Source organism: Musa acuminata, chromosome BXJ1-2 (assembly GCF_036884655.1).
Source record: "Musa acuminata AAA Group cultivar baxijiao chromosome BXJ1-2, Cavendish_Baxijiao_AAA, whole genome shotgun sequence".
NCBI classification, from domain to species: Eukaryota; Viridiplantae; Streptophyta; class Magnoliopsida; order Zingiberales; family Musaceae; genus Musa; species Musa acuminata.
In genome coordinates, this window is record NC_088328.1 from 15685137 (window position 1) to 15695402 (window position 10266).

At 38.6% G+C, this 10266-nt stretch overlaps 1 protein-coding gene across 2 annotated transcripts; it reads right to left on the minus strand.

Annotated features, from left to right (window-relative positions):
• Positions 1-845: 845 nt before the first annotated feature.
• Positions 846-7733, minus strand: LOC135595828 (uncharacterized). 2 transcript variants are annotated; one of them, XM_065087238.1, is made up of 5 exons: positions 6602-7733; positions 5820-6487; positions 5613-5702; positions 2078-2827; positions 846-1233 (listed from the first exon to the last, which is right to left on the minus strand). In XM_065087238.1, the coding sequence occupies exons 1-5, from the start codon at positions 6699-6701 to the stop codon at positions 1111-1113; spliced, it is 1731 nt and encodes a 576-aa protein (XP_064943310.1). In that variant the 5' UTR covers positions 6702-7733; the 3' UTR covers positions 846-1110. The 2 variants fall into 2 exon arrangements, with proteins under 2 accessions (XP_064943310.1, XP_064943314.1); XM_065087242.1 differs by lacking the exon at positions 846-1233 and adding an exon at positions 1567-1963 and having other exon boundaries at positions 6602-7731.
• Positions 7734-10266: the final 2533 nt, after the last annotated feature.

Here is a 10266-nt window from a genome sequence, read left to right on the forward strand (position 1 = left end):
TCATTTACAGTATTTTAGAGTGAGTTGGCTTTATAGGTTTTTTTATTATAATCGCCAAAACATAGGCAAGAAAATTTTGAGGGGCTATTTGGGTATGTTTTAAATAAGGGGTACTATTTAAAAAATAATAAAATGGGAGATACAAATTGAAAAAACCCAAAATATGGGTTATTTTTAAGGAAAATCACCCTTATTGATTATTAGAGAAATTCTCAAAAAAAAAATCTTATCTTCACTTTTTCTCAATTAACATCCACAATTTTTTCTCGTGGAGCACCTTTATTTCATAAAATATGAAATTACCCATTATCTCCACCCTACTATCTTTTCCCATCACGTTTAACACTCTTTTTTTTTTTGTCTTCTCGCATTCCCTAAATCTCAACACGATCAAGGGCTTCATCGCCTCCACCCTTACCCTCATATATTGCACCCTTGTCCCTTCATCTTCAACTTCTTTTCACCGGCTATGGCAATGTCATAATGAGTGATAGTGAAGCACTTAAGATTGAGCCTCGAGAAGTATAATACAAGAGGGAGGAGGCATCAAAGAGAAGTGGAGGTCGAGGATAATGATAACTACTTCAAGGTTAGCTCGCATAGGCCTAAGCTATAATATGCTTTAACATGTTTAAATCGTTGTCGATCACCCTCTCGTGAGACCCCCTACCTCTTTCGTTGCGATGATAATGATAGATGAGGGGCGATGGTAACAGGACGAGAGTTGAGGTGACGAACGAGGAAAAAACCATAATGACGAATAGGACAAATGTTCTAGATGAATAAATAAAATGTTCTACATGAATAAATAAAAACGAAAATGTTAAAGAGGAAAACAACAAAAAGAAGATAATATTTTTTTTGAGAAATTTGCCCTTGAATATATAAAATTCGGTCTTTTTTATCATCCCCAGGCACAAGGTAACTATTACATCGGAGTTCAGGCTTCTTGTAGACATTGTGAAAACATGTCCGATGGAGACGATGGCCTTCCTTCCATCTAGAAAGTCTCCACGAAAAGGTAAATCGGGCTTGATGCCTCAATGCCCCCACTAGGATTCTTTTAACGATTCAATTTGTACAAACATTGTTCGACATGTCTGGATGACCTCATTTTACCACAACCTTATTATATACGTAAGCATTACAGAAGGCGGCATCAGAAGCAAGCTTACAACAAGACACGCTTGCCTGGCGGTTCAAAAATGTGAAAAATATGTGCTTCAATGTTACCTGACAAAAGAAACCCATAAAACGATAATATGTATCAAAATCTAGATAATTAAAACACTTGGGTATAACTAATCTTTTAAATACTTTGATAACTTGGTGGTCGACTTTACTAAGCATATACTTATTCTATGACAAATATATGTATTTGATTAAGATTTATGCGAGATCAGGGTAATTTGCTAAGGAGGTGGAACTTTTTTATATGCCAATTTCCACTCAGCATGCATCAGCCTTTGTACAAAATGTAAACAGAATTTCTTATAGGCATTTTCTATTCAGAAGATTGATAAAAGTCAGAAGAAACAAATGCCAGAGACCATTAGAACATATAAATTGTGAAAGGACATCTCAATTAATTAATTAATTACAAAGATCATTTTTCCAAATTTACCTTTTTTTCAGATGCCCAGTGATTTCATCACGCCAAAAGAGAAGAAACCTCTACAAAATGCCATAGCCCCATAAACCAAAGTGATTATATAAATCTTATTCTGCATTTTAGAATTCATTTGGCAGCTGAAGGATAAAAGTCCACTCTTCTTTTTCATCAACCTATATTTCCAACTCATATTTCAACCCTCTAAACAGCAAGCAATTATAAATCACTTTCAGAAAGCCAGCTGACTACCAGCATTTCTTCACGCGTCTACACCAGGCAAGTTGCCCCCGTGCATATCACTAGGCACGAGCTTCAATGGTCTCTGTTTCTCGTAGGTACGAGAATAGGATGCTATCGGAAATAAAACAATATAAGTAGGAAGAAAAACCACAAAACAATGCTATGGATGACCATGCCTAAACACAAACGAGAAGATCCTTAGCATACATAAGAAAGCTTCTTTACCTTCTTAAGGAAGGCTTCAATCTCCTCCTTGGTCAGAGCTTCCTCCCATGCATTTTTATCCCATCCAAGCGACTGTAAGAACGCTTCTTCTTCTGGATCGACAACAATGTCCGTACAACCATTAGTTTCTCCATTGTTAGTCGAAAATCTCTTGGACTCATCAGAGGCACAAAAATCTCCATTCGTACAATTTCTGATCTCCGTCGAGCAATCCAAGTCAGATACCAATGAGAGGTTGTTATTTTCCATGGTGGTGGGGGAAGTGATTTGCAGGTTGTCTTCTTCCGACTTATCCAATTTTGATGTCAGGTCAACAGAGGTTGGCTCTAGAATAGCCCTTGAACTACTAGATGATTTTTTCCTTAGTAAATTGAAGAAATCATTCCTATTCTGAACATGGGTAAGGAGTTTTCTTTCCCCAAAGGAGGTATGAGATAAGGCACCATTCTTATCAACTTTAAGATTCTGGTCAGTTGGACTCTTCAAAGGAAGGACCACGGCAGATGGAGCAACGCCAATGGGGTTCATAGGTTTGTCAACATTTGAGCTATCTTTAGCAGCAGGGGAGACGTTTTTCTTCTCTCGGTTAAGAACTTGAAAATTTCCTGTTTGAGATGTCTTTGCAATGTCAGATCTAGCCAATGTGCCAACAGTAAGGTTCACATGCAACCGCTGGCCAACCTTAGTGGGAGAACTATAATCTCCACCAATTGCAAGTTTTGACTTTGTCTTTTCTGATGAGTTGCAACTCTGAAAGAAATACATGATCATGAGCAAACAAACAAACCTTCAAAACACAAATAATCAACAAAAAGAAAAACTATTGCCTTTACAAACAGAAGAAAAAGTGTGTGCAGAGAAAGAACAAACTACAAGACAAAACACACTTAAATCATATTATAGTATGAACCATCCTAACAAGATTTTTCAACTATAGTATCCAATTTGCATTTTAAAAAAGTGCCAGAAATGAAGTCACATGGCTGATGTATTGTACCACATTGTAAATTTACAAACTGTGTCTAAATGAGAACTCTGTTCTTCTGGAATAAAATCTTTAGAAAAAATGACAAGATGGATATATGATATGAGATGGGTTGTATGGCATTACCTGCATTAAGCATTATCTTAAATTTAATAAAATAATGATTCCTCCTTCTCTTGTTATCGTGAGCCATCAAGGAAGAGCGAGGATAGAGAGGAGGGTGACTTTGTTAAAGAGATGTAGAGAACGACAAGGGGTTGTACCACTAGCCTTCAAGACTATTGAGAGCAAGAGAAAAAGAGAGAAAGAGAGAGAGGCAGCAAGGGTTCAACTAAAGAGAGAGAGAGCCCTAAAAAGAGAGGTACTGCCACATGAGTTGGAGGAGGAGATATCGTGATGGTGGGCATGAGAACTCGTAGCATCGAGAGGTGGAGACGGATAAAAAAGGAGAGGGAGCGGGGAGAGAAGAAGATAATTGCATCCATAAGAGGAGAGGGGAGGCAACATGGGCTTGCACACGAATGTCAACTTGTGCACATGCTCAGAAAGCAAGATCCGACCTATATCATAGTGGCGATATGGAACGTAGGATCATAATTGCCAGTTTGCATTAGTACAAACTGAATTTCCCAAAATTTCATAATTTAAACTTTCTACTTTGAAACTTCTAAACAAAGGCATTGACAATTGTGAACCTAGCCCAAATTAGGAAAAAAGTTAGAAAATTATGTATCGCTCAGATAGAATAACGAGAGACAGATTACCAAAAACATTCTAAAATTTGAAATTTTGAACAAGGGACAAATACATTGTAATGTACGACAAGAGGAGCAGAATATTTTTTTGTTGATAATAGAGGATCGTAAAAGAGAGGAAGAAAAGATAGTAACTGAAAGATAATAAAAAAACAAAGGGATAACTACCCGACTCACTTTGGCTCAAGGACAAGATAAAGGCCTCGCACCTCCGCACTCACTTTGGCTCAAGGACAAGATAAAGGCCTCGCACCTCCGCACATCTCGCACGTGGATGATGGAATCATGATATCGGAGGAAAAATGTGGCCTCGTACCACTCACACTCAAGGTGGGAAAAGAACTCATTTCATTGATCCATTTCTAATTCATCTATTATAATGTTCTAGCTCTTTTTATAGGCTTAAATACAAAGATAAAAAGAAAATTACAGAAATAAGAAAAATTATAATCACATCAAATCAAATATACGATCTATTCTATCCTTTAAAGAAGATAATACTCTTGACTTGATTTGAGAGATAACCTTCCTTTCTTGATGATATTATTGATAGATAGACTTCTATCTTTGTAGAGATGAATATTTAAGATCTTCGATCAAGATTTGCAATCTTCAATCAATAATAAATTTGATTTCTTCCACTTCTCCTATATTTGTTTCCTTTTTCTTTACCTTGAGTAGATGGCAACTTATGACAAATGCAAAAATATCTCAAAACTAATAAATTTATTTAATAACACAAACTAAATTGCTCCTACATCACATTGCTTATATTTTAGCATTTAGATCTGAAAGCTTAAGATAATAGCTATTTATTTTGTACTTATGCAGTAGGCAAGCAGCCTTTTTGTCTTAAGAAAAAAGCCTACTCCATTAAGATAAAAGATACCAATCAACCGGCAAACTCTTACAGGTCATCTTAGTGTCCTCCAAGCTTGCCAAATCCTACATTCCAAAGTTCAGAATCACCAGGCTCTACCTTGAATTCAAAAAAGGAGATAATCTAATGGGAACATGGGCAAAAATACAAGGACTACATAGACTTTCTAAAAATAGCCAAATGAACAAAATATAAACACATTGATTTCACATAACATTCAAAATTTGGAGAGTTCAAAATAATATCTTTTGTTATGATCTTTTGTACTCCTATAGCAGACAAGCAAAATTTGTCAGTCTTAAAGAAAAAACCTATTCCATTAAGATAAAAAATACCAACCAACTGGCAAACTCCTACATATAATGTTAATGTACTACTACGATTAACAAAACCTACAATCCAATGTTCAGAATCACTTGAATCTGTCTTTAGAAAAGTACAGTATATGCAACTAAACAATGCACGTTTGAAGTAGCATACCATAATGAAATGTTCACAAATTACAAATACGTTATTGCATAAAATTCATGTTACATCACAGCACATGTACAACTGATTTACCTACGGCAGAAGACATACAGCATCCTAATCCAATGCTTGTGTTTTCAGAATTTACCACAAGCTTCCTCATGCAGCATATATAATGGTTTGAATTACTTAGAAAGTTAATCCAAACTCTTGTCCCATTTTAAATAGCTACTAGAATGGATAAATAATATCTTATCATTGAATTCAAAGACATGCTAACTCATCTCACTACAGAAATTATAGGTCAACATGAAGCATAGGCTCAAAGGAGATTCATCTCAGTGGAGACTACAAAATAAAAAGAAATGAGGAAAAAAGCAACACAATAGATTCAATGTATCAAAGTAAGAAATCATGTCTTTCCAAGAAACTAGGAGGTTATCATACCAAGGCCTTAGGCATCAAAGGTGTCATGGGTATTAGCTGCTTGCACTTCTTTAACGTAAGCTCCTCGATCCTCTGAGTGTCAACAGATAACTGCAAAATAATTAAGAAACTAAATGTCATGTTAACACAATCTCCTAAAAGAGAAACAAGAAACCACTATCTCATTCTATATATTGCTTGAGGAGTGCTACCAACTTGGGATGGTACCTGAGCGAGTGCCTCTGCCATGTTTAATCCGGTCATAGTGCTTCCTGTTGCAGATGCCTGACTAATGGGAGCAACTTGTGCAACGGGAGAGAGTACATTACCATTAGTTTCAACTTTTACTGGTACTTCTGCCAGAGCAGATGTTCCAATTATAAAAGGAGAACTAAAGGGCAGACTCTGAACAGCAGTTCTAAGACCAGGGGTTGATACACCACTTGCATCTGAAAGGCCCTGCCTTCCCTCAGCTTGAAGGGATGGAAAGTCTTTCTCGAAGCAGGTTTTGCTAAAACTTCCTATTACACTTCCCCCAAACGGAGCATTGCCATTTGCATTACTTCCAAGTCTTTTAGACCACGAGTCAACTTGCCTTCCTGCTACCATGGACTGCAAGCGTCTTAAGGCATCCTTTTCACCCCTAATTCCAATAAGTGAATCAAGATGGTCGAATTCATTGTCAACCAAAACTGACCTGTTTTCCCTATCAAATAAATCAAAATCCTTCTCCAGGTTTCTATCACGAGATCTTCGAAAACTACTGTAAGCCTGGGATTTACCAGAGCTACCTTTATCATGAATCACAGAACCATTAGAGCTCAAACTCCTCCGCAAGTTCCTATCTTGGTCTCTGAGTAATCTATTTCTCGAGCCAAGTCCTACACCGTTTTCATCTATGGGAATCAAAACACTGAATTAGCAGAAAAGTATACGACGATAGAATAAAAAAAAAGAAATATGCATGAAAATAACAAATAGCATCATAATGATTGTAGAGTAACAGATACCAAATCGTATGGAAGAGCTGGTTCGCAGGGCAGTGTTGGATGTGTTCCCGTTTGCTAATTTATACCACTGTGGAACCAATGCTGGCTCACCTTGCTCCATCTCTGGCACCGACCATTATCTATATACAGTAAAAACCCTCTACTTGTGAATATGATCTATAACCTATGCATACAACGAGTGTTATTTCATGTACAAAATAAGTCCTTGGAAGAAGCCTATCGCACAACTTCGCCCGAAAGAAAGGTGAAGCTTGTTGTTATACCACTGCCGTGGAATCTAAATTAGCATCATATAAGAGCAAGCTTTATTCTGCCAAAACGTCTACTGTGCAGAGCCACCTCTAGTGAAAACGTGGAATCTGCTTAAACTTCAACGCGATTCTCTCTAGAAGAGGGCCAAGATTTCAACGTTTCAACATCCATGAGATGGCACTACGACTGGATACCAGGCAAAAAAGGCCCCCAGCAAACCACCAACTCCGCACCGACTCAAAGAGCAGAAGAAAAGAAGTACCCAGCAATCAAAAAGGAGAAATCATCCAAGAGAGGGTCAAAAACCCAGAAACGACGAGCGCTCCCAATCAGGAACGGCAAACCCTAGGCTCCCGAAGAAGGGGTCAAAGGGAAAAAAAAAAAAAGGAGGCTGAGGGCAAGAAAACCCTACAATCCAAGATTAGGGGAAAACTGCGATGAGTTCGAACCCTAAGAGACTCCGAATTGATATCAGTAACCCGATCAAAAAATGAAGAGGACAAGTACCGAGCACAAAGAATTCTTACGGCAGAGGAAGAATTTATATGATCATTAAGGTCAACTCGATGGGTTCGTCAGCACAGGCGATGGCGGCAAGGAGGGAGATCTTCGTGATTTAGGAAGGAGGAAGAGGAGGCGGAATAGCATGGAAGGCTGAGGAGAGGAAGGGATGGAAGAAGGGACAACTGCTCGGTTTCTGCTCTCTCTCTCTCTCTCTCTCTATTCTGCGACGGTTTGGCCCACTTGCTCACTCGTTCTCTCGCTCGCTTTGCTGCTGTTGCGATTGCCTTCGGCCAAGCAAAACCTACGATGATGATGACGACGACGGTGTGAGGGATGGAATCTGGAAACAACTGACCGACCATGTACGCTCGTTTCGGTGAGCCAAAACCTACGCCTTTTATCGGGACGGAATACGGCACAAAAAATATCACGGAATACGTGTGGCTTGGGAGAGTATACGGTTGATCGTGTACAGTACTTGCACTTGGGTCGACTAATCATGACCGTCGATTGTGTTGAACATTTGTGCTGCCTTTCTTCTACGTTTCTTCCAATCCGCTTCGAGAGTTCCCACGTGTACAGTACTATATATATATATATATATATTTTACGAATGGTGTTTTTATTATAATTTCCGAAATAAGATATATAATAAGATAAGTAAGTACACTCGAGATGAATCAATCTAATTTTATTATTATCAAATTTTTGTAGATGTGCCAAAGATATTATAAGCTTATTCAAAAAGGTTATAACTGACATGAAAGTTTTTAGTTGTTCTTATTCCTACACTCACAATGAGGATGCTGATTTGAATTTTTTTTTTTTATAGATCAGCTAATTTATATTAAGTTTTTAGTGTTTTGAATAGGCTCTTAGTGTTTGAGTGAAAATATCAAAAATATTATAAATCTATTCAAAGATTCTATAATTGATAATATATATCTTATACAGATGATTGAACTGATTCACCTTTCGAACGGCGTGTAACTCCGATAGTTTTATTAATGGGATATTTTCATATATTATAATAAAAAAAGAATGACTTTTGAAAAATATAAAAAAAAGATAACCTATTTGTAAAAGTCCAAAATGTGGAGTTTTTTTTCTAAGAATTCAAGTTTTTGTATAGATGAATTTTTAAATGTTTTTTTGGTTTTTTTCTAATGGTGCTTCTCCTTTTTATAATTTTAATTATCTCCTGTTGAACTTAATCTTTAACATATCTATTGGTGTGGCAATTGCAATCGTTCTTGTCCTTTCCTTTAGATCGACAATCCATAGAGTGATTTTATCAATAGAATTAATAAGATATATTTTGGACTCCAACTATGTCACCACTCGTGCCCCTGCCATATCAGCACGAGGGGAGACTTTCATGCGCCAAGATAGAAGTCCCATCCTGGAAAGCTCGAGACGGCACCGTCTGGCGCCATTCCGTGCATCTCGAGTGGCGACCGCACAAAGTCACGTACTAGAGGCACCCCTCGGCAAGTCTTATACTAGAAAGCTTGGGACAGCGCCGTCTAGCACCGTTCCATGCGTCCCAGGGGCGATCGTACAAAGGTACCAACTCACCACTCGGGGATCGGTTGCCGCGCTAAACCCGCGTACGACCGATCCCCGTCTAGCACTCGGGGATCGGTTGCCGCGCTAAAAGCCCTTGATCAATATCCGGCCAAATTGGAAGAAAGAAAGAAGAAGAGAGAATCAGGCAACTACTAACTTAAGCTACAAGGGGCCAAAGTCGGGAATCCCCCGACAAGGGCCTTTTGTGCAGAAGCTCAGGCACCCCCGAAAGACGGTGTCGGCCTTCCCCGACCAAGAGACTCCCTCTCGGAAGACGATCTCGACGTCCCGACCGCAAGAGGTCTTCCCACTAACGGAGTCAACGTCCCGACCAAGAGGGGTCTTCCCACCGACAGAGTCAGCATCTCGACCGAGCCACGTCTTCCTCCGACGGCGTCCGCATCCCAACCTCCTAATACAATCGGACTCAACACTTCCTCCAACCGATCTTGAACTCCCGACATTGACCAGTGGACCAAGTCCTGCTGACTCATCGACCACGACGTATCAGTTCATCAACAAGGGTGAACTAGCACACCAATATAGATCCAACTCAAACTTCGTCCCTAATCAATTCCTATCACCCCTTTTCTCTCTCATCGGTGTTCATCTTGGGTTGTTAACTCTATAGATTTGGACCTAATCAAAACTTTAAGGCACCCCTTTGCCCTATCCTCTCCCTATCTTGCCCTTTACTCCCATCAGATATCGGCAATAGTCGTGGACTAACTCATGTTGTCCCTTCCCTATCAACATAGGTTTTCCTCTCTCATTTCCTCCCATTAGCCCTATCATTGCCTTTTTCTCTCTTATCTAAAGATATTGTGGTTGTCAATTCTCATAGTGATTTGTAAGTATCAGTAAAGGCCACACTACAGAGTATCATTTTGCTGCTACGTAGTATCAGTAAATGCCACCACTACAGATATCATTTTTTTTGCTACATAGTATCAGTAAAGGCTATTGACGTGATAAATAGTCTACCGAACAAAACATCAAGTATTAACTCTGATATGGGGTTTATAATATGAGGGCAACCTGATAACATGTGGCATATCTATCTTATGAGGGCAGGCTTATCAGATATATTATGATAAGTTACATGTTAGGTCAAGCTTACATGATTAGGCCACATCAAATGGTATAAGGTAGAGGTGATTACTATAATTGGTGTTTAGGAGATAACAAAGTTTATATCATAATCGATTTGGACCATGGAACATTCCAACTCCATGATGCGATCCATTTAAGCCATAAAGTATCCCAACTCTATGACATAACCGATTCAAACGATAAATCATCCTACTCTAATACTTAACCAATTCAATCGATGAAACATC

What these genes read in the sequence shown, in the direction of transcription:
- LOC135595828 (XM_065087238.1), bottom strand. Translation starts at nt 6,701, where the DNA reads ATGGAGCAAGGTGAGCCAGCATTGGTTCCACAGTGGTATAAATTAGCA. An exon ending in CAGCTCTTCCATACGATTTG is followed by an intron (nt 6,488 to 6,601) that starts GTATCTGTTACT and finishes TGATTCCCATAG; the next exon opens with ATGAAAACGGTGTAGGACTT. An exon ending in TGGCAGAGGCACTCGCTCAG is followed by an intron (nt 5,703 to 5,819) that starts GTACCATCCCAA and finishes ATTATTTTGCAG; the next exon opens with TTATCTGTTGACACTCAGAG.